Raw genomic sequence first — 22,504 nt, 5'->3', positions numbered from 1 at the left:
CAATAACACGCTCCTGTAGGTACATGCTGTACATCAGGAGAATACGACCTCTTCTCACTCAGAAGGCGGCACAGGTTCTGGTCCAGGCTCTGGTCATTTCGCGTCTAGACTACTGTAACTCCTCCTTCAGGTCTACCTGCTAATGCCATTCGACCTCTACAGCTCATCCAGAATGCAGCTGCTCGACTGGTCTTCAACCTCCCGAAATGTACCCACACTACTCCGCTCCTCCGCGACCTTCACTGGTTACCGGTGGCCGCCCGCATCCGCTTGCGCACCGTGCTGCGAACAGATCGGCTCACTTTGTAGTTTAACTTTATTGAAGAATTTGCACTCTCGATTCTTGTTCTGAGTTTGGACTCATGGTTGAATGCACTTATTGTAAGTCGCTTTGGATAAAAGCGTCAGCTAAATGACATGAAAATGCGTTTTCTATCGGTTAAAAGAAACACAAGGACTTCTTAAACTTTACTGAGGCCATGTCTTTAGACTTAGAATAGGACTGATTTGCTCAGGCAACTTGTATCACAGGGCAGATGTTAACTCATTTTAATATAATCCTGTTGCAGATGTTAGATGCATCAGGAGAAAAGGCCTGAGAAATAGCTAATGGCCATTATTTATTAAAATACACAGTCTGCGCTGTGCATATCAATGCCTATTATACATGGCTGCATTTCAGACAACCTTTTGAACAACTTAAAACGAGCATTTCACAATGAACAGTACAGGTAAACATTCCCAGTGTATCAGTTTCAGTGTATGAATGACAGGAAGTAAACATGGAGCCAAGCTGTTGAAACAGTAAATAGGTGAGAAGTTACAAGAGAAGGAACTAAAGGGTCCAGAGTGGGTTTCTTTTAAGTGGTTCTACTGAATATGATGACGCCTGGAGGAGTCAGTCGGTAGTTAGTCAACATAATGTCCCGAGAAATAATATAATTACTCCTCAAGTGAACACCATGAAGATCACAGGAGACGTTTCACCTTTTTAGAGTTTGTTTCCTAGTTTTACTTTTTTTTCACTAACATTTTGAAAATGCCACTTGTGAGGCTTTTGTGTGGTGTGCACATGGAGTATAGAATCACCTACAGAGATGTGCAAGTGGAGCCTTGAAACATCCATTCGTACTTAATCAATTACCAAGGGTTATAAAAGTGAAGATTAATATTCTAACGGCAGAAGGAACCAGATCGCAGACGGGGATTGTCACCATAAAAAGGGCTGTTTATTTGTTTGAATGTACAGGTGAGCTCTAACGATAACGGTGCAGCTGCAGGGTGTTGCGCCTCTTCCAGGCGGCACGACGGGAGCCTCCGATGGTCAGGTGGAACTTGTGGCCCTTGCCCAGGCCGCGGCTCTTCTTTCCTGCAGATGTCAGGCCACGCATTTCTCTGTGCTTGTGCACAGCCTTTGTGATCCATTGGGTGTCTGGGTTGCGTCTGATGGCCTTGTGGAAGGTGTCGATCAGAACCACCTCAAAGAACTTGAAGGTGGAGTCCTCACCCACCCAGTAAGAGCTCAGCACTCGCAGGCCTCCGCAGTGACGACCAGCACGCTCCTGGGAAATAAAAATAGAGGAAAATTAAGGAAATGTTGTGCTTTGGCGGCTCCCAGTGGCTACAAGAAATGTGATCTTAAACACTCAGAAATCCCATTTAAAAAAAAAAAGGTGCCACTGGTTAAGAGGAGACAACAACTCATTTTACCACCTCGCCGGGTCTGGGATCAGATCGCAAAAAAAGGTATCTATACAAACTAATGATGGCAAATAAGTATTTACCAAAGAGCAGGAGATACCTTAAACTCAAACTTAATATTCAGTGATAAGGCCACACAATGTGGATGCATGTCATCTTACACCAGCAGCCCAAACTTTGGGATAAATATGAAACAACTTCCATGTTGACGTTTGTGACCCTGCTTGTGTAAACTAAGCTGATGAGATACATGCAGTATTTCCATAATTCATGTTAAACGTGTCAATTTAAAAACTCAACGCATTGATCCATCCTTGTACTGTTGTTGCTCTGCATTGGCTACACTGCAGCGTTAATTACCAACATGCATACGAGACAGTGCTCCATTTCTTTTTGACCAATCAAGTGTCTCAGTAATTCCTTTCAGAGAGCCAGATTGCACAATACGAGGACACTGAAGCACCTAAATGTAACCAAGCAATCACGGAGACACACTTCCATTACTATTCCTTTCAAGTATTAACTGTGCTTTCAACATAAGCTCTATATGAAAGTTGTGAGTTAAATATTAAAGCTCAGTCAAGGCATCAGCCACCCATTGCTAAATCTAATAAGTGCATTTCTGAACTCTTGGTAATCACCAACATTTTGAAAATGACACTTGGTGTGGTGAGGCTTTAGTTACTTCTTAGTTGGAGTATTAATCCAGTGTTATCCAAACATCTATGCTGAACCTACTATATACAAACCCAAGTTTGGGGTACGGTCTTCTAGGAAATTGAGTGCTACACAACAGTTCTGACCAACCAATGTAACCTTTTTGTCAGTTTGAAAGGGTGCATGAAGAATCTTGGATTAAGTGTTAGGAGCAGACTGGTTCTATGGAAGGGACAGTAAATGGACTTTACTGACGGGTGGTGCTCAAGTTTCCAATTCCATGAACATAATTTTAGTATTTGCACTCAAAACAGGCAACACAAATCCATTTGAGACCCAGTACAAACTGAACATATTACGTTCATCTAAAGTGTGGTCACACCGGCAAATATGTGTCTTCTGGCCTTAAAAAGGCCCAATATAAATCAAAGACGAACGTACCTCAGCGGTTGACTGCAAACTGCGGGCAAACTTGATCTGGTTGATACCATGGTGCACTGGCTTGCCATAGGTGGCACCCTTGGGGGCAGGGCGTTTACGGCCTCCACGGCGCACACGGACGCGATACACTACGTAACCTGTATGAATTTTTAAAAAAGGAAGACGTGATTAGCAAAGGCCAGCAAATACGACAACAGGAAAACCACCGACTCTGGGCTCGGCACTCACCCTGCTTGGCCTTGTAGCCCAGTCTACGGGCCTTGTCGGGTCTGGTGGGTCTGGGGGCACGGTGGAGGTTGGACAGCTGACGGTACTGCCAGCAGCGCACACGGAGCAGGAAGCGCATCACATCGGACTGCTTCTTGCGCCACAACTCTTGCATATACCTATATGCTCCCATGTTGACTTATCTAAACAAAAAACAAAAAAAATAACAGTATATTAAACATTGCATCACTTGTTGATGTCCAACACAATGCAATTAAGAAATACAGGATGAATAATGGATAACATACAACCAGCATCTATAAATATCATGATACTTTAAAAAGGTGATTTGAGGGAGTTTCAGTGACGAGCTTTATCAAAGCCTGCTAGACATTATCTTGACTAGCTGCTGCCTTGCTCGAATATAAAAAAGCGTGTCTTTTAAGTCAGTTAATTAGAAACCTGCGACTCTAAAGTCATAACAGCACATGGTTCAAGACCCCCCCCACCCCCCCGAGACACTGAACATTTAGAGGTAATAGTTTGTTTACTGCTTCAAGACTAAGTAACCTCTCCAGTGGCGTTAATACAAACACACGTATGGTACGGAGAACCAGACGTTTATCATGTTGAAGCGCGCGATGGAAATGTACAAGTTAAAGCGGTGCACACGTCCATGCTGGTTAAAAAGATGGAAATCAAGCTAACGTGAGCTAACGTTGGCAGCGTAGCTTCTCACCCACTAATAATTACAGAGTTGTTGTTACATTCACTTTAACCCTGTAATGATAAACTGAATATGCAGTTAATAAAAGACGGTTAAAACGCAAAGGACTTTAGGAACTATAAGCAAACGGTACCGACACATTAGCTTTCTACCGCGGCCGGTAGTCCATTGCTAACGGATACGACAGCATCTCGGCATTATTAAAACGGGGTCATAAACAAGTGTTTTTAACAATATTAATAGAAAATAATCAAGCCGCATAATGTCGTTATTAAGTCTCTTCGCAATGCGCGAAGCCAAACGGACAGATGAACGTATATATATGAAGATTTTAATGGATTACGTTTAGTGAAAAGCATAGAAATACTCGCTTACATGATGGCGTACCAGCCGGAAAGAAAGAGGGTTCTTACCCAGCATGCCTTATGAAAAAGACAGTGACGTATTTCCTGTGGGGTGCTCTTGGGAAATGTAGTCTTTATTTGTTTTGAGTTTTTTTCCCCTCCTCTTTCTTTTTCTTGAAGATACTTTTGTGGTACAAAAACGCGCTCTATTTTCCTATTTAAATTGATATTAACATTATAGAAACATACACATACATTAACCCAAACTCTTGGAAATCACTGACATACATGACTACAGACGTAACGGCTGGTTCACCGACTTACACTGTAATATGCGATGGACTGATTCCCTGTTGTTCTACGACTACAGAAAATAAATACAATAATTGTATATTTATCAACAGAATTATCAACATGTCAGAACCGACGTATCATGTAATAAATACAAACACGTCTTCAAGCATTTCATATTTTTTATTTTTTTCATATTTTCATTATTTTATTATTATTATTTCAATTTGATTATTGTACATTCGTGGTGGTGTTGTACTGCGTCGCGCATGCGCAGTGACAAAACAAGTCTCAGCGCTTGCAGAGCAGAATGGATGCGCTTGTTGTGATGCTACGTTCAAAGACTTGATAGACAGCAACTCCTCCTCCGGACACAAGTAAGGGACATGAGCCGTTCGCACCAACAATTAACAGACAGCGGTGTGCAGCTGTATTGTTGCCGTCGGTTGTTTTTTTTATGACATGGCGCAGAACGAGCTGCTCCCTCTCGCCTGTTAGCTCGCGAGGCTAAACAACAGCTCGCTGTCATAGTTAAACCAACGGCATTGTAATCAGTGCTGTTTTAGAGGAGCTCTCGGGGGGCGTTCATGTCAGTACAGAGGATCTAACACACGCCGTAAAACCACGTGACATTTTGAGTTGTGTACGTTGTAGGCTCGAAATGGGAAAAGGCTGCAAAGTGGTGGTGTGTGGCCAGGCAGCAGTGGGAAAAACGGCCATACTGGAACAGCTGCTGTACGGAAATCACTCTGTAGGTAAGCACTGTGCCTGGATCATTAGTAACTCAGCTGCACCTGCTGCACACACAGGTCACATCATTCTTATGGACATTTACATGACCTTGATATGGGTCATTAAATGTTTCAAATGATTTTCCTTCCTCTCTCCTGAAGTTTGTTGTGTTGTCTGTTTTTGTTTGTTTGTTTGTTTGTTTGTTTCTTCTCCTCCCTCCAGGTTCTGAATCCAGTGAGACCCAGGAGGACGTGTACGTGGCCTCGGTGGAAACGGACCGCGGCGTGAAGGAACAGCTGAGGCTTTACGACACCAAGGGCCTCCACGATGGGCAAGACCTCCCCAAGCACTACTACTCCGTGGCCGACGGCTTCGTGCTCGTCTACAGCGTCGACAGCTCAGAGTCCTTCAAGAAGGTGGACGTCCTGAAGAAGGAAATAGACAAGTCCAGAGATAAAAAAGAGGTGCGGCTGGTCCAAAGTATGTTTTAACCGCCCACTCGTAACACGATTTGTCTCACTCGTCGCCTTTTACATTGGCAAACATCCACACCGTGGAGAACATTTATTCAAAACATGCGACGCGTCAGCCCCTTCTGTGTCCTGTGTTCCTGAACACATCATGGTGCGGCAGTGCAACATGATGGAAAGCAGTTAACTTAAATTGGCCCTCGGTCGCATCTGTTCCCAGGTGACGGTCATCGTGCTGGGCAACAAGACGGACCTGCGGGAGCGGCGCCAGGTGGACCAGGAGGCGGCGCAGCAGTGGGCGCGAGGCGAGAAGGTGAAGCTGTGGGAGGTGAGCGTCACCGAACGCAACTCCCTCATCGAACCCTTCACCCAGCTGACCAGCCGCCTCACACAGCCTCAGAGCAAGTCGGCCTTCCCTCTGCCCGGACGCAAGAGCAAAGGCACCCCGTCCAATGACATCTGAAACCCCGAAGACCCCCTCGTTCTCCTCCTTTTGTACATTTGACCGTTTCACGCTCATTCTTCACGTTATATACACAATTTAAACATACTTTTAGGGGTTATGGTAAACATTTGGAGAAACAGACATTTGTTTCCTTTCTGAGAATTGATATGACACTGGGGTCAGAGTGTGGGTCGCCTAGCTTAGCATAAAGACTGGAAGCAGGGGGAAACAACTAGCCTGGTACCAATGCCTCTAAAACTAATTAATTAACTCACTTTTTATTATTATTATCTTGTTTGGTTTAATCTTTACACAAACAGAAGTGTCAAAACACGTTTTCAATTTAAGGGGTGGTTCTTCTCGTGTTCCCTGGCAAAACCATTATTGTTAATGGTTGTTATTGTTTTGGGACGGAGCTTCCAGTCTTTATGCTAAGCTAGGCTAACCATCTTCTGACTCCAGCACTGAACACATGACATCATATCTGATCTTCTCATTCTCTTTTATAGGAGAACGAATGAGCATATTTCCCAAAGCATTTTAATAATGGTACAATGTTTCTAGTCAGTTTCTATAGTTTAAGATAAAAAGAAACTTAGCGGTTCAGTACCAAAGATTTGACACAAATCATGTGGATTTACTCTGTAGAATTGTGATTGTGCAATAACACTTTTATGCTCACTTTCCAAAAGGAAGGGAGTTTAGACGTGTTCATACGGTGCGTTGAAAGAGTCATCGGTTGCTCTGTAATCGTCCCTCCCGTCTACCCAGAAGGGATCTTAGTCTGCTACGAGGACCCGAGGTGGGAGGCTTCCAGCTGCCCGTCACGCTTTCAACACACCTGCAGGCTTTTTGTGTGAAGACAAGAGTTGAGAAATGTGAAGCGGTCCTGAAAGCTGTGGCACCAAACTCTTTGAGCTCTCGTGGGGGCTCAAAAAAAAAACAAAAAAAATGCAGAAGTCCGATTAGCGGCTCTTGTTTTTATGTCCTTTCTGATATGAAACGCAGCACGAATCCTCGTCTCCAGGCGTGACTTCGAGCTCGCCTTCGTCCGGTCCGTCTCGTGCATCAAGTGCGGCCCCCGGCAGCAATAATAAACAACGATCTTCGCTCGTGTTGCAGACGTTCATGTCCGTCGAGCCCGTTGAATCCAACGGGGCGACTCGTCTTAACGGTAGAAAAAGTCTTTGTGTTGAGAGGAAATATTTATTTTTTAAAACTAATTTATTTTTGTGACTTTAATGAGCCACGTTCCTCGACTTCTGAAGATGGTTGAACAATGTGAAGGATGACCCGCTCTGTGTCCTCAATGTCTCAAAGTAATAAACATTTAATGTGCTGCTAGTAGAACGGTGTCAGTGGGACTGTAATCATGCAACAAAAAAAAACACCAACTTATTCTCTGCTCTGTAACTGTCTTAAAGATGCACTGAATAAAATGTAGCCTCTTCATATTTCATCTTTGGTGGCATTTTGTTTTTTTGAAGATCACAAAAAAATGTCTTTCACAAAATGATCAAACCAAGTCGGACGCTTCAGTTGGTCATGTTTAATTCTTAAGGGGAGAAACAGAATAGCATTTTATTTTTATTTTTTTAAATCGGTACAGAACACAAATCACAACCAATATCCATCCATATCTAAACATGTCTACATGTGGAAAACACCTTTTCAAAGAGCGGAAGTTTGGGGAGGGGCAAGCGAACACCAACCGCAACCTAAAAAACACGCGCGTGAGAATTCACACCGACTGAGAGTCATGCATTTCATCTAGCAGTTTAGTATTAATCTTCAAAAAGCACAAGCTACAAATTCAAAAAGGAGAAAACACTCGATGCATAAATGCCAGATTCGATTATAGTTGGGCCGGAGATAACTTAAAAAAAAAAAAAACCACAACAGAAAAACAATACAACAAAATGTCAGGAGTTTAAGACTTCAATTCAGAGATAAAAATCCACCTGCCCCTTTTGTCGTCAGCGTCTCCCTCTCCACCTCTGGGAGCCACGCCCACCCCCCAAAATGTTGCCCCCCCCCCTCCCCCTCCGCCCCCTCCCCATCCCCATCCCCGAGTCGTCCAACCAGCAGCTTCCTCTGGCGACTATGTGGCGTAGCGTTTGGTCCACTGTTTGGCTATCCGGTCGTGTTCCGGTCTGTTTGTTGTGTACTGTGTGGCGATGCTTCCCACCAGCGGGTCGGCTGGGAAACGGAAAAACAGAATAAAAAGAAACATCAGCATTTCTGCATCCTCGTTCTTTACACTTTAACATCTGTTCTGGGATTATCGCAATTTAGAGATTTCGATACTAAAATAGCTATAAAAAAAAAACTAAGGCTGCCGACTCATCATTTATTTTAGTTTGAAATATCGACTAATATGTATTTTCATGCTGAATGACTCATTTAAAGAACCGTACGAGCACAATATTTAAAGTGGTGCTTTTGTGCTTTTAATTATCGTATGACAAAATGTGTTGATTAACATTTCTTTTTCTTCAAAATCGGTGGTTCTTTGTTATACTAATAAGTGGAATAACACCATTACTCTAGTTTTCATTCTGTCGTGCGTATATGTCCATATTCTTAAATAGGATAGGAGCACCGTTTTAAGCCGTCGTGTACGTTTTATTTAGCATGTACTTAAACTTGAGCCTCATTTTATCTATCAAATAAGGGGGGAATGTGTGTTTTTATTATCAAACCCAGCAATTCAATTTAGATAGCATGAAAAAATGAAGGCAATTCATCACATTGTTACACACATTATCCACAATGGCCTAGTAGGAGATAATAAAGGGAGAGCTATCACTCCATTAGCTGTAAGGCAAAATCCCTGATTGATGTTTATAATCATTGCCCAACCAGTCTCCACATTGGGCTGCTACGGCTACAACTATCAAATAAAACTCTCACTGTATAATTACTCAGCAGTTGCGTTGAAGTTAGTCGTAAAATAAAAATACTATAAAATAACGAGGACTTCTGCCTGTAACTCATGAACCTGAGCACACCGCTTACACTTCAAAAGGTTGCAGTAAATGCTGCATAAATCTGAATACATAGCTCAGGCTTTATCCTCAGGCGGTCTGAGCCACCTTCTGTCTTCAATCTGGATTTCGAAAAAAAACAGAGCAACTTAATCTGGAGACGTTCGACTTTAAGGCTCTGTAATATGAGCTGCAGCCAGGAGGAGATCTAATGAACTGGATGTTAAAATCCTTAAAAGAGAAGAGCTGTAAATCATGTACGGCTGCCTGAAAACAGCCGAGATTACTGGATGGAGTTCCTGCTGATAAAACGCTCACAGGAATAATAATAATGGAGGGGCTGAAACAAACCCTGCAACCAAAATTAGTTTAGACACCATATTTGTCCTTTTATTACGTTAATGACAAGTGCCCTGTATATAAATGGATGCTTTTTACCTTGCCTAAATGTCAAAGCGGTTACACGTTCAAAAAGGTAATTTCATTTTGAATATAAAAAGAAAACATTGGCACACAAAAAACAGCTGTCAGCGGTTTTTGTACGTCCAACTAAGCTTTTGTGTGTGTGTGTGTGTGTGTGTGTGTCGCAGCTCTCACCAGGGTTGCAGTCAGTGAGCAGGGAGCAGATGGACAGTAGGACCTTGGAGATGGTGAGGGCGGGACTCCAGTTGTCCTTCAGGATGTCCAGGCAGATCACCCCCTGACTGTTGATGTTGCAGTGGTAGATCCTCGTGCGGAACGTCACCTGGAGGCGGATGAAAGAGCAAAGATAAGTCTGTTTTACACAGCTTTATATACACACACACACACCTCTTCTTTTTTTTCTTCTTTAAAAAAATAAAAATAAAATGCAGTTTGGTTTAGCTCCTCCTTTAAAAAAAAAAAAAAAAGGGAGAAAATGACCCCACACAATAGAGGAATTCAGATTAGAAATATGAGCTGAGGATTTCATTGCAAAGCACAAAGGCGCCCTCTAGTGGAAAACATGAGAACAACGCCTCTTTCAAATAGAGCCAACTGTGCTCCCAGAGAATGCTCCTTTGCCTCGATGCCAGCAGCCATTTCCCAGCTCACCTTGGGTGGTTTGAAGGGGTAGTCTGGTGTGAAGGCGATGTCCAGGAAGAACACCCCCCCCTCGTACGCAGAGCCCGGGGGGCCCAGGATGGTCGACCTCCACTCATAGATGTTGTCTCCTTTGGGGCCGGCGCTGTCGGCACACAGAACACATTGATTCTTGATGAACATTTTGGAGACTCTCAACCCTTTGATTCTCTGGAGGCTCACCACGACGAGCTCCTTTCACTCCGCCACGTCGGCTTCAAATTGCCATTTGCTAAATTGTTTTTTCCGTTCAGGAAAAAAAACAACTAATAGGACGTTTATTTGTAATTCTGTAAATGGTATGATTACAGGTGTTTTGAACAAAGGACGAGAGAGAGAGAGAGGCGTACTTCAGGATTCCTAAATGTCAATTGTTCCAATACCCCCCTAGGATAATTCCACACACTTGAAGATCATGGTTTCACCAGACTGCCTTACACACGAGGAGCCCTCAGATTTAACCTTTCTCCGTTTATCTCCCGTGTACACGGAGGCTCATTCCGCCGCCCGAGACTAAATAATTACCATCTTGCCAACGCTCGATTCCAATCCATGTCATCTTTTTTGGCAATTCATTAAAAACAATAATGTGCAATTGCCCGTGTGTGTGTCGTTATGCCAACACAGTGGGGAAGCGATAAGAAAAGAAGAAAAAAAGGAAGAAGAAGAAAAGATCAACACGACTTCGCTTGCCGGTGGAGGACAAAGCTGAAGCGTGGAAGGGCTGCCGCTTCACAAGAGCCCCGATTCAACACAGGAAGTCAACAGACGCTTCTGCTCGCGGTTTAAAACGACATACAAATCGACTGCACGACAAAGCGCTCAAACAACTCCACCTTTCTCCGGTTTGCCAATTTTTTTTTATTATTTAGAAAACGACAAGCCGAACCCTTAGTGGCTTGTTTTGTCGGATGCAAATGAAATAACCCATTTCCAGGGGAAGATGTATGCAAAACACGGTGCACAGCAATAGGCTGTAGGACGCAGAACATCTTTGAATAAACAAAAAAAACGCATAATGATCCATTATTCAGATGCAGCCTTCCGTTCAGCGCACAAAGCCAGTTTCTCGGCACAGAGCTTGTGCGATGATCAGCGGCCTCTGAACGCCGTCTGCTCGCGGTACCGAGAAGAGGTGAATGTCAGGCAATGACCCGTCGCTCTGAAGCAGGCCGAGAGGGAGAGCCGAGACTCGTCCACAAAGAGGAGGCAGACGGGCAGCCGGGGATCTGAGGCTTCGCGAACTCGTCCGAGGCTCCGGGCCGCCGACTGGCGGTTTTTTACGGTCTTTGAAACTGCTCGTAAAAATCTTGTTACTGCCGTATGAAATTCGGCAGTAAACAAGCGGGCAAAGGACCAACAGATCAGATTAATAACGCAAGCTCTGGAGCTCCTACTCTCTTCCACGGCGTCTTGTTAGAGATGTAATGAAATCTCTCACTGAATAAAAAAAAACATATAGTAAAGCGTAATATGTCAAATATGGACGGTCTAAATTATTTTTGGGGCGTTTCATTTGAAAGCAGCTCCAGAGGCCCAGTAGAGAAGTGATTCTGAGGCTTCATTATCGCTTGAGAAAAGCGATACGTACGTTTAAAAAGCATACATTTCGACATCGAGGGCTTTTTTTTGTTGGGTGAACTAGAAACTATATACACAATATAATTGGGTTGTGTGTGAATACAAATTCATAAAGAGACACGTTTTATTTCCTTTTCCACTTTGATTGCTTCATTTCACATCGTCTTCATATAATTCGGCTTTATTCCAGCATGCGGTTATAAACTATACTGGTAGCTCCAGCGCTCCATGCAAACACTGTGCTGAGGGATACTTATCAGCTAAATAAAAAAAATAATAAACGTGGCATAATCATAAAAAGGTGGACTTGCAGAACACCGTAAGCCAAATACCAGTTTTGTGCCAACAGACTATTTGTAGGTCACATAATGCAAAACACTACAAAGGTCGGTCTTATTACACTGCACGCACTGTGTGTGTGTGTGTGTGTGTGTGTGTGTGTGTGTGTGTTGGCATGAAGCCAATGCTCTACCACAGACATTAACATTGACCAATGGGACAGTCTTAGTACATTTCTATGAGTGACCAAACCCCAAAAACAAGATCATATTATTCAATGTAAAAACCGGCGAGGGGAATCCAGATGTGAGAACAACGGAGGAGAAACACCAGCTTGGTATGAAACGCACCGCATGTTACCAGCGTTCCTGTGTGTGTGTGTGTGTGTGTGTGGGTGCTGATTTGGGACTGCTAATACACTGGTCGCACCACAAGACCTCCGTCGAGACCCGCCGCTGTGCCAAGAATAGATATTGTATCATTTCCCACTGAATCAACCCGACTGAGCTCCCTCCGGCCCGACGACAGAGGCCTCTCACATTCAGAGAGGCTTCCTCCCCGCCTGCCTCCGCCGCACACAAAGGCTCCCCAGTGCTTTGTGTGCGACAGTGATGTGCCATCCTATCACTGTTGTCATTCACTTCAATATCGGGGGGGGGGGGGGGGGTGTCTTCTGCCACCTCTGTGTACACGCGCACTGCAAGAAGAGTGCTGACATTTCAGCCGATTCATTCTTTAAGACGTTAACCTTTCAAACACACACACAGACTCACACAGCAAAAAAAAAAAAAGTGTAGATGAATACATTCAGAATGCACAAATACAGCACTTGTATTAGAATAAAAATGAATAAATCACTGTTTAACATTTAAATTCATACAGATTAAGTTAGAAAAAAAAGAAGCATGTATTAAAAAGTGAAATGTAGATTTTTGCTCACAAGCAACAACGTTTCTATTGCACAATGAGCTGATTTATGGTATTCATCTCGCGTGAGCTGGGGGGGGGGGGGGGGGGAGTCACCGTGCATGCACGAGCACCGTGCCTGCACAGTAATTTTTTTTAATGTTGGCGGCCATGTTAGCGGGTAGTTGGAGCAGCTGCACAGCGCGGCTCAGGTGCATCTTAGAGCTTCAAAGCCTCTCCCGTTTGTTTAAATAAATAGAATGATGATCTCTCGTCAGTGTCGACGTCATACCGGCTACATTACTACAGTTGTGACGTCTAGATCTGTAGAACCCGTCACACATTTATCTTGAACTCAACATTCCTGTTTCCGTTGCAGACATTGTTAAAACGGGGCTGTTGAATAGGGGACCGTCTCTTAAATCGCAGGACTAGCTGAAAGCAAAAGGAAGAGCAGCAGCAGCTGTCAGTGGACCCATCGGACTGTCCAAAAAAAAAATCAGAACCACAAGAGGGTCCATCTTGTTCCTCCGATATTGCATGAACGTTGCAGCGCTCCGTTTTTTTCTTCCAATAATTAGTTTTAACCAAATAATCACACAAAGCCAAAACAAACACCAAGAGGGATATACTGTATATTGCTTTCTTATCAAAATGTATTTGATTTTCAGTGTAAAAGCTTCAGAAATCCTCACAAATCTTTTCCTCTCTGTATCCCTCCTCCTGTACCGCTCTCTCGTTATCCCTCCGTGTGCTTACATTAATCTCTTTGTATTGTTTAACGATGCCTTTACCACAGCTCTCCCCCGGCGTGGACCTTAATATACACACACACACGGCTTCATTTTCAATCACCACGAGCTGCTTGTATTGGATTTGTGATGACAGAGCCAAACACTGGAATAAGCTGCCTTGACGGAGACAATATAATGACTCCACTTCACACGAGTGGCGAGGAGACTCCGTGCAACAGCACCCGACACCCACCTTCTCCCACCCCGCCAATTTAATACAATGGCAATCAGCCTGCAAATGTTCTTTCAGAGCGTTATGAGGATGAATATGGACGCCGCGTTTGTATTCATCCACTGAAAAGAGTCAGACTCCAGTTGGATGCATTCAGTCTTATATATAAAAAAAAAGGAAGAAGAAAAGATTAGATGTATAATTAAAGCCGTGTGAAACGGATGACATCCATATAATGACATTAATTAGAAACTCCTTCTAATATTAATGGATACAGGGCCATTGCAAATGCAGACAAAAAGGCCATTTATCACATATTATAGTCACAACAATGGCATGTGTTCCACCGTTACAAATTACAGCAGGCAAATCTTCACACGTGGAAAACTTAACCTAAAAATGAATGTTTAAAAAAGTTGGAAGGAACATTAAAAAAGCAACAACAATGCATTGGGGGCCTGACTACCAACTGGATCCCTTTTTGAAACGCTCGCTGACGAGTGCCGATACAATACTTTAGTTTTGAAACTCATAATTGTTTATCACGGACCTCCCCGTAAAGGTTGGGAGGTGTGCACGCAACAGGAACACCCTCGGGTGGTTGACGGGCCAACGCCAGAAGTAGAGCTCCGTCACTTCGTGGAGGTTTGATACTCGTGCATACCGGTCGCCGACGGACATGAAAAGAAACATCTACTTCCTCTTGCTGCCCAACAACAGCCCGGCACGCAGGAGGGGGAAGTCCTTCAACTTCCATCTGCAGCAGCAGTGCCGTTTCATGGCTTTGTGAAGTAACAACGGCGTACGGGCCAGCCACTTCCTCTCCAGGGGAGGAGGCTTTTTATAGATATCAAGAAGCTGTTGAGAAAAACCTCAGAAATTCTAAAACATGAAAGCCCCACAACACACTGCAGAGGTGGGTATGAGGAATGGGGGAGAGGGGGGGCTGTCAGACTCTCAAAAAGCTAACAAAATAAAGTGGTGTGCACATGGTTCCAGCTCAGAAATATCAATGAACTCAAACGTCACATTTGTCCAACCCTACTTAGCACTAATTACTCCCACTGCAGACAAGCTTATAACTTTCCTCCGCTGTCATGAGCCCCGGACCGGAATGTCAGGAATCTGCCACGACACCCGAGGGCGACTTTCTCAAGAGGAAACGCCGTGAAAGTGCGAGAGCGCACGAGGCCGAGCGAGAGACGGGGAGAATTAAAAGTGCGAATGTCAGGAAGAGAGCAATAAATAAAAAGTAGCTGGTCGAGGGGGGGTGGGGGTTGTAAAACACGGGGAATGAAAACAACACAGGGTGGGAGGGAGGGGCCTGTGATGTCTGCAGTTCACACTTCAGTGGCAACGAGGCAGCGAGGAAAAGAAAGAAGAAGAAAAGAGGGACCTGCACGGCATTCCCTGTGAGGAGTATAATTAGAATTTGATGAATGACAGATGAAAGAGCGGTCCTCATACTGCCCGTGAAACAAAGTTTGCAGCGAGAGGGGGGGGGGGGGGGCAAAGACGAGTGACACTCGTCTTCCTACGGTTGTCCATTTTAAGAACGGCGAGGCCCGAAACGACCTCCGGGTAAATGAGACGTCAACCAAACTGACTCATCGATGTGTAATCCATTAAGTGGCATCTGCGAGGCGAAGCCGTCCAGCTCCATTCATACCCTAATGAGTAGCTTCTAACCAAATGAAACAACAATCCACACCAAAATAAATATACATGAAGGACAAAAAAAAATCCCCTTTTTCTGCACGTGGTGCTGAATGGAGGGATTGGAACAGAACAACAACAAAAAAGGGAAGAAATGAGGCCTTTCTCCACAATGCTGGAGAGATGGAGCGATAAATCGCTCATCACGGATGTTTGAATCCATTTCTCTCAACTCATGCATTTCCTTCTCTGGATAATTTACTGGTTTTCTTATTAGTCAACAAAATCTGATAAAAGACCAAAAGGTTAATACTTGGCTACCCGGCCTGTCTGTCGCACATTGGTTCATACAAATATGCAGTTTAACTTTAAAAAAAAAAGGCTCAGCAATTTCCTGAACCAGCTGGGCCCTGGTCATTTTCAGCATTAGTTAGTTAAAAAAGAAGAAATCTGTTGGGAACTACTTTCAGCTGCGGCTTCATCCAAAATACGTTCAAGACTCAAGCTGGAAAAACACTGTTACGGTGTTTGGCTGAAATTATATAAACAAAAAACTATTAACAGCTTTCAAAAGAAAAAATGTTTAAATGTAGCGCAACTTTTAAAAAGTCGCCATTTACAGAAAACCTCCAGGACGGTTGATGAAGACTCGGGCCTCGACGGCCTCGCTTAGGAACCCAAAGGTGTGGACGTAACCCGGTACCTCATCCTTATTTGGGGTATCGAGCTAATAAATACACAGCTGCGTCGTTAAAACACCGATCAGCGAGAGAGGATCGTCACACCTGTGACGTGGGACATCCTGCACAGCCACCGTCAACCAATAGCAATGTTGTTATTTTGTATTCACTTGACCCAGATTGTTTTTTTTGTTTAATGGTTGCCCGTAAAAACACGAAAGTGGAGAAAAAAGGAGCAGCTACCAAAAGAGAGTCCAGTCACGATGTGGAAACGAGGTTTAAGTCGGTTCGCGTCTGTCGAAACAAATCAGCTGACTTGAAACTCGACCCAAAACAGCTCCGACGACCACCGTCATCACTTATGTCCGTTAAATAAATGAAGGTACAACAGGTAAAAATGTTTTAAATGTTCTTTTACTTGAATGTTGTATCTAAAATCTGCCGACATCTTTAATCCGAGTCAGATTATAACGTCACGGAGAGGGAATAAAAACAAGAACACTGCAAAAGGTGAATAGTTTCTGTTTCTTTGTTGTACCAGGCTAAACATTCTTTGTAGTAAAACACAACGTCTCTCGTCAACAATCCTGCATTCATTCGTCTTCTTTCCTCACCGAGCGATCGGCGCTCCAAGCCGGTCCTCGGTGTGAGGAGTTAATCCGTGACGCCACGGGGGGGGCTTTAGGGGGGAGTTACAGCTACAGTGCACATTTCCCTTTGACTTGAGCACACACACACACACACACACACACACACACACACACACACACACACACACACACACACACACACACACACACACACACACACACACACACACACACACACACACACACACACACACACACACACACACACACACACACACACACACACACACACACACACACACACACACACACACACACACACACACACACACACACACACACACACACACACACACACACACACACACACACACACACACACACACACACACACACACACACACACACACACACACACACACACACACACACCTCTGAGGCTAAACTAAATGCTTGTTTTGGGTGTCGGAGCGTGTGGTCACGAGCTCGGGCCGTTACGCAACCGGCTCTCGAGGTCTCGTCATCCCGACGCCGGTCAACAACAGACCCGTCATCGCAGCAAGACGCGGTCGGAAGAGGCCTCGAAACATGGAGCCCTTTTCCTTTTTACTTCCTCTGAACACCTGCGAGCGCCTCTTTCGCCGAACTTCTTCCATAACGTAGTGAAGCAACAAAAAAAAAGGTGCTTCAATCCGAGAGTGAAACGGCTTCGCTTGAATGACAAGACACCGATCGTCAAAAAACAACAAAAGAAAAGATGCCAAATATCCATCCATCCATCCATTTTCAATACCGCTTATCCTCATTAGGGTCACGGGGGCGCTGGAGCCTATCCCAGCTGACATAGGGCGAAGGCAGGGGACACCCTGGACAGGCCGCCAGTCCATCGAGGGCACATGTAGGGACATACAACCATTCACTCTCACATTCACACCTATGGGCAATTTAGAGATCAATTAACCTGCAGCATGTTTTTGGACTGTGGGAGGAAGCCGGAGAGCCCGGAGAGAACCCACGCTGCCACGGGGAGAACATGCAAACTCCACACAGAAGGACCGCTCCGACCGGGAATTGAACCCGCGGCCCTCTTGCTGTGAGGCGACAGTGCTAGCCACTACACCACCGTGCAGCCCCCAAGATGCCAAATATCTGACATATTAAATGGTGACTGAATACAAAACGATCCGCATCGGAGCTTTGCCAAAAAAAAAAGAGAGAGAAAGAAAACAGATTTTGATTGAAATCAGGAAGTAAAGCAAACGCGCCAGCTTTCGGTGGTGTTCAATACTTTGTGCCAAGGACATATTTCAATAAGTGATGTTCTATAAAAAGGTTGTGAATGGTGTCCCTCTCACTCAGTCCTTTATCATTTATGTCTCTCTACATCATTAGTAACATTAAATGTTGTTCCTTCATGGAGCGTAAAAGATGTTAAAAAGTGAAATCTTCTGGAGTTTTTTTTAATATCGTGGCATCCAGACGAAGACGGGCTTTTCAACCTTCACAGCCAAGACGCCAACGTGACATGCTACTTTAATTTATCATAACAGACACGGTGGGCTCTTTTTAAATAAATAAATTACCTGCACAGACAGACACACACGCGCCAATGACCCACGTGATGCTTCTCATGACACACACACACACACACACACACACACACACACACACACTCTCTCTCTCTCTCTCTCCATTAAAATCATTCACTCACCTGCAATTCGGTGGCGGATCCAATGTAATGTCAGCCAATTCCTTCTGGATTCTGCGGAAAGCAAAAGAAAACACACGCGTCAAAAGATGAGAGCCGAACCCTTTAAATCCAAACCGACACGCCTGATGGACGCCTGATGGACGCGTGATGGACGCCTGATGGACGCCTGATGGACACCTGATGGACACCTGATGGACGCCTGATGGAAACCTGATGGACACCTGATGGACGCCTGATGGACACCTGATGGACACCTGATGGACGCCTGATGGACACCTGATGGACACCTGATGGACACCTGATGGACGCGTCCTTCTCGAAAATAACTTCATCCCGTGTCAAACTAAAGCGTTCCAACGGGTTAAACTTCGGCTGAAGTTGCCGCTAATAAGGAGGCTAAACTCAATGGATACCAATGGGAGACTTTTAAAGATCAGTCCGGGAAAGAAGATTCAGAATATCTCGTAGTCTGCGATTTCGGCCACTCGTCAATTTATTTGACAGATCTGTAAAAACGGAGCCCTACAAATTGGCTGTTGAACGTCACCTTTTGGCACTCGTGGAGAGGAGTTTGGAGGTCTTGTTCATGCTGGCTTTGCTTTCTCGTTTCTTCGGGGTGATCACTTCCTGCTGCTGGTGATGGGTTGACGACGAAGAGGACGAAGAGCTGCTGCTGGCACGGGAATCTTCATCCGACATACCTAGCCTGGTGGTGGGGGAATAAACACACCAAAAATAAATAAATAGCTGCAAAAGGCAAATAATTAGAGATTGTGCACGACTTTTGAGATCTTAATTCAGTCTTCGGCATGCCAATATATCAATTACTCCCCCTGTCCTTCTCTACTACAAACGGAAGTGGGTTGTGTGGACCAAATTAGGTTCCAAGCGTTTTATTGAAATGCACAGCTGTCAGGTGGCACACCTGTATACCGGATTTACCAGCGGACCCTCACCGTTCCCCTGCACCCATCAAGCGTCGACTGCAGCCAGTAAAGTGCGTTAACTTTAAATTTGAGGGTGTTCTTTTTTTTTTTTTAACGGAATCTCGCACCCTCGTGCTCTCCGGCACGTTTCGTGGTGCCTGTGAGCTGCGGATCCACCGCGGTGCAATCCCCGGGACTCCCGTCGACGCTTTTTTTTTTTTTTTTTTTTTTTAAACAACCGGGGCCCCGGGACTAGACGTTGACCCTCGTGAACTGGATCCATCAGTTTTAAATCGCCACTGTGCGGATGTTATTGAGGAACTTATCGGCGGAGCCATTTTTTTAATTTGTTTTTCCTTTCACAACGAATACGAAAAAAAGAAAGAAAAAAAAAAACAGCTAATGATTTTGCAGTTATTATTATTATTATTTTTAAATGGCCTGCGACAAAAGAAAACATATAATTTGGTGAAATAGTTGGGCTAAAGGCCTACTACTTCTGGTCTCGACAAGCACGCACGCGAGAGAGAGAGAGAGACAGCGAGCGACCACAGGACGAAGAGGTCGGGATGGAAAAAGCAGAAATGCATCGACGGGGGCCGATGTCGCAGTCGGCAGGAGAACCTCCACCCTCCTCCACCCTCCTCCACCCCCAGAAAAACACACCAAACACCTCAACAATTTACAGGCGGATGAAAACTTTCACCGAGAGAGAAGTCAGCGAGGCTGCGACGCCGAGAAGCCCGTTTCTTGACGCGTTAAACCCGCATTACGAGAGTCGAAACTGGAACACACCACGCCGCTCACTTAAAGGTTTTCCTTGGCGTTTTTTTTTTTTTTTTTAAAGCTATATCCGTCGACATGCAGCTGATCTCAGAGCAGCCAGTCACAGGATGGAACGACTCCTAAATTCTCCTTCGACGGCAACACGGACACATTTATCGTGACCCCCCTCCCCCAACAACAACAACAGCCTCTAGAAAAAGACACGCGTTACATTAACTGACATAGTATTGTGCCCTGGAATACAAATATGAAGTATTTGGTACCTTTCTTTGTGTGTGTGCACAGCCTTATGTGTGTGTGTGCCTCCGCAGCCTGGACGCATCAGTGTCAAAGCGCCTACGACGGAGAGGGAGTTGAACTTCCGGTCAACGTTTTAAGAAAATAAAAGCACGGGGAAAAAAACGGAGGCAGTGATAATGTAGTGTATAGATTAGATAAGATCATCTTTATTGATGGGGCAGAAAAGTAAGAACAAGAAAAGCATGTAAACACAGCATTTATTTTAAATAAATACTATACAGCAATAGTTTTTTCTATACATCTGACAATCAATCTGTAGGTTCAATCAATCATTAATCATTATCAAACTATGTTTCATCCACTCCTCATAAGGTCGATGGATTTATCTTTTTGTATTTATCTTTATTAAATATTGATATTATCATTATCTATAACCAGTTAGGATCCGTAACTGGTTATAGATAATAATTATTAATAAAATGCGTAAAAAATATTTTTGAAAATAAATGAAACTAAAAGCTATATTTGTATTCGGTCTAAAATGATTGCCATGTCCAAATGCAATGACCCACGTCGCGAAGTAAATAGATGGTGGTCAATAAACCGATTCAGTTGAGGTTTTGCGCTTTTATTTTGCAGGGTTCCAATCTCCTATTTTCCGGGATGAACTCGAACAATTAACAATAACTTGACGCTATCGCTGGACGCGTGCCTCTTCTCGCCGGAAGTGTTGGTCCAGCAGGAGACGGTCGTCCCGACATTGTAATCTGGATTCATCATTTTTTTTTTATTTACACGGCGTCAGTGTCAGAGAGAGAGAGAGAGAGAGAGAGAGAGAGGATGAATATGTCACATTAAATTATACAAAAGGATATAGGATTTTCAACGGAAACATGGCAACTTTGTTTAAAACCATTATTAGAAAAGATAGCCATATGTCTTTTATTTATTAAAGAAAAATATTCTCCATTTTGCTCAAACTAAATTATGAAGACCTTCATACAATCCATTGGGACGGTGAATAATTTCTGTAATTTCACCTGTGATAAGGCTACGAAAACTGCATAATCTTATGCAAAATCATAACACAACTCAGTGCCGGGAAGTAATACAATCTGGCTACCGTTAGCCATTAACCTGAGTTACTACCCGACACTAAAAACAGGTCGACCAAAGAGTTGAGTGACAGTTTTAAGAGGCACCTCCTGATAAAGTGGCCTGACATTGTGCATTAAATAAACATCAGACAAAGTGGTTGCCATGAGAGTCGTACACAGTCATAAAGTGGCCCTTTTTTTTGTAGCACGTCCTCTCTTTGAGTTCAGTTCCCACAGAGAGACGTTTCTGCTGAACTTGTCACGTCTTTCAGTTAATATTTACGAACAAAATTCACTATTTTCCCGGACTGGATTGATCCTCTATAGGGGGCACAAATGAGCGGTGGACCCTGAATTTTCCTCCATTCTGTGCATTCTGTATTTGTTAGTAATTATTTAATAGTCGGTCGATGCAGCACACATTTATATGCAACATAATACCTGTAATTTCCAAGTAAGTAGTGTTTTCTGTGTGTGGTGTCGGTCACATTATGACAGACACCACACCACAAGGGCACCTCGAGGGCCATCGTCTCTACCATCTTTATGAAACAGCATTCATAACAACAACAACAAAAAACACATAATGGAAACCGTTGAATGAATTAAATATGAAAATCTCACATAACAAAACTCTCCTTTCCGCTGGTCAGAATTCACAAGGCCTCAGTATGTGTAAGACCCCGAGTGCAGTGTTTGCTGTCACGACTGCATAATGGGGGTCTGTGACATGAAAGTTTATGCAAAACTAAATATATAAAAAATTAAAAAAACATTGTCAGCCACATGCTGTTTAGGTGGTTTGACATCATAACCTGTTTGTCATGTCGGCAGCAGTAATGAGAGCACGTCTCCACTCCAACACATTAAACCTGCATAATACACACACACACACACACACACACACACACTATCATGCATTTTTATTCACAGATCAACTTTGGCCTTTTCACTCCTATTGATCTCGTACATCTCGTTGCAAT

At 44.0% G+C, this 22,504-nt stretch overlaps 3 protein-coding genes across 6 annotated transcripts; 1 reads left to right on the top strand and 2 right to left on the bottom strand.

Annotated features, from left to right (window-relative positions):
- Positions 1–1,207: 1,207 nt before the first annotated feature.
- Positions 1,208–3,240, bottom strand: rpl15 (ribosomal protein L15). Its single transcript, XM_034545493.1, has 3 exons — positions 3,028–3,240; positions 2,800–2,936; positions 1,208–1,562 (listed from the first exon to the last, which is right to left on the bottom strand). Exons 1-3 carry the CDS (start codon positions 3,197–3,199, stop codon positions 1,257–1,259), a joined length of 615 nt encoding a protein of 204 aa, XP_034401384.1. The 5' UTR covers positions 3,200–3,240; the 3' UTR covers positions 1,208–1,256.
- Positions 3,241–4,649: 1,409 nt separating this feature from the next.
- Positions 4,650–7,474, top strand: nkiras1 (NFKB inhibitor interacting Ras-like 1). Of its 3 annotated transcripts, none has more exons than XM_034545428.1 (4): positions 4,650–4,745; positions 5,023–5,123; positions 5,323–5,564; positions 5,791–7,474. In XM_034545428.1, the coding sequence occupies exons 2-4, from the start codon at positions 5,030–5,032 to the stop codon at positions 6,031–6,033; spliced, it is 579 nt and encodes a 192-aa protein (XP_034401319.1). In that variant the 5' UTR covers positions 4,650–4,745; positions 5,023–5,029; the 3' UTR covers positions 6,034–7,474. The 3 variants fall into 3 exon arrangements, with proteins under 3 accessions (XP_034401319.1, XP_034401317.1, XP_034401318.1); XM_034545426.1 differs by having other exon boundaries at positions 4,658–4,745; positions 5,323–5,580; XM_034545427.1 differs by having other exon boundaries at positions 4,667–4,750; positions 5,323–5,580.
- A 70-nt stretch (positions 7,475–7,544) lies between these two features.
- ube2e1 (ubiquitin-conjugating enzyme E2E 1) lies at positions 7,545–20,529 on the bottom strand. Of its 2 annotated transcripts, none has more exons than XM_034545421.1 (6): positions 20,448–20,529; positions 19,020–19,178; positions 18,473–18,523; positions 10,077–10,209; positions 9,600–9,747; positions 7,545–8,214 (listed from the first exon to the last, which is right to left on the bottom strand). In XM_034545421.1, the coding sequence occupies exons 1-6, from the start codon at positions 20,504–20,506 to the stop codon at positions 8,117–8,119; spliced, it is 648 nt and encodes a 215-aa protein (XP_034401312.1). In that variant the 5' UTR covers positions 20,507–20,529; the 3' UTR covers positions 7,545–8,116. The 2 variants fall into 2 exon arrangements, with proteins under 2 accessions (XP_034401312.1, XP_034401314.1); XM_034545423.1 differs by lacking the exon at positions 20,448–20,529 and adding an exon at positions 20,105–20,311.
- Positions 20,530–22,504: the final 1,975 nt, after the last annotated feature.

This window comes from Cyclopterus lumpus, chromosome 11 (genome assembly GCF_009769545.1).
Source record: "Cyclopterus lumpus isolate fCycLum1 chromosome 11, fCycLum1.pri, whole genome shotgun sequence".
NCBI lineage: Eukaryota > Metazoa > Chordata > Actinopteri > Perciformes > Cyclopteridae > Cyclopterus > Cyclopterus lumpus.
This window is presented reverse-complemented; position numbering and strand designations above follow the sequence as displayed.

Excerpts from the sequence above, each read along its gene's own strand:
- rpl15 (XM_034545493.1), bottom strand. The coding sequence starts at position 3,199 with ATGGGAGCATATAGGTATATGCAAGAGTTGTGGCGCAAGAAGCAGTCC. Across the intron at positions 2,937-3,027 it reads GGGCTACAAGGCCAAGCAGG|GTTACGTAGTGTATCGCGTC; the intron begins GTGAGTGCCGAG and ends AAATTCATACAG. Across the intron at positions 1,563-2,799 it reads GTTTGCAGTCAACCGCTGAG|GAGCGTGCTGGTCGTCACTG; the intron begins GTACGTTCGTCT and ends TTTATTTCCCAG.
- nkiras1 (XM_034545426.1), top strand. The coding sequence starts at position 5,030 with ATGGGAAAAGGCTGCAAAGTGGTGGTGTGTGGCCAGGCAGCAGTGGGA. Across the intron at positions 5,124-5,322 it reads GTACGGAAATCACTCTGTAG|GTTCTGAATCCAGTGAGACC; the intron begins GTAAGCACTGTG and ends TCCTCCCTCCAG. Across the intron at positions 5,581-5,790 it reads AGAGGTGCGGCTGGTCCAAA|GTGACGGTCATCGTGCTGGG; the intron begins GTATGTTTTAAC and ends ATCTGTTCCCAG.
- ube2e1 (XM_034545421.1), bottom strand. The coding sequence starts at position 20,506 with ATGCGTCCAGGCTGCGGAGGCACACACACACATAAGGCTGTGCACACA. Across the intron at positions 18,524-19,019 it reads CTCTCCACGAGTGCCAAAAG|AATCCAGAAGGAATTGGCTG; the intron begins GTGACGTTCAAC and ends TGCTTTCCGCAG. Across the intron at positions 8,215-9,599 it reads GCTCACTGACTGCAACCCTG|CCGACCCGCTGGTGGGAAGC; the intron begins GTGAGAGCTGCG and ends TCCGTTTCCCAG.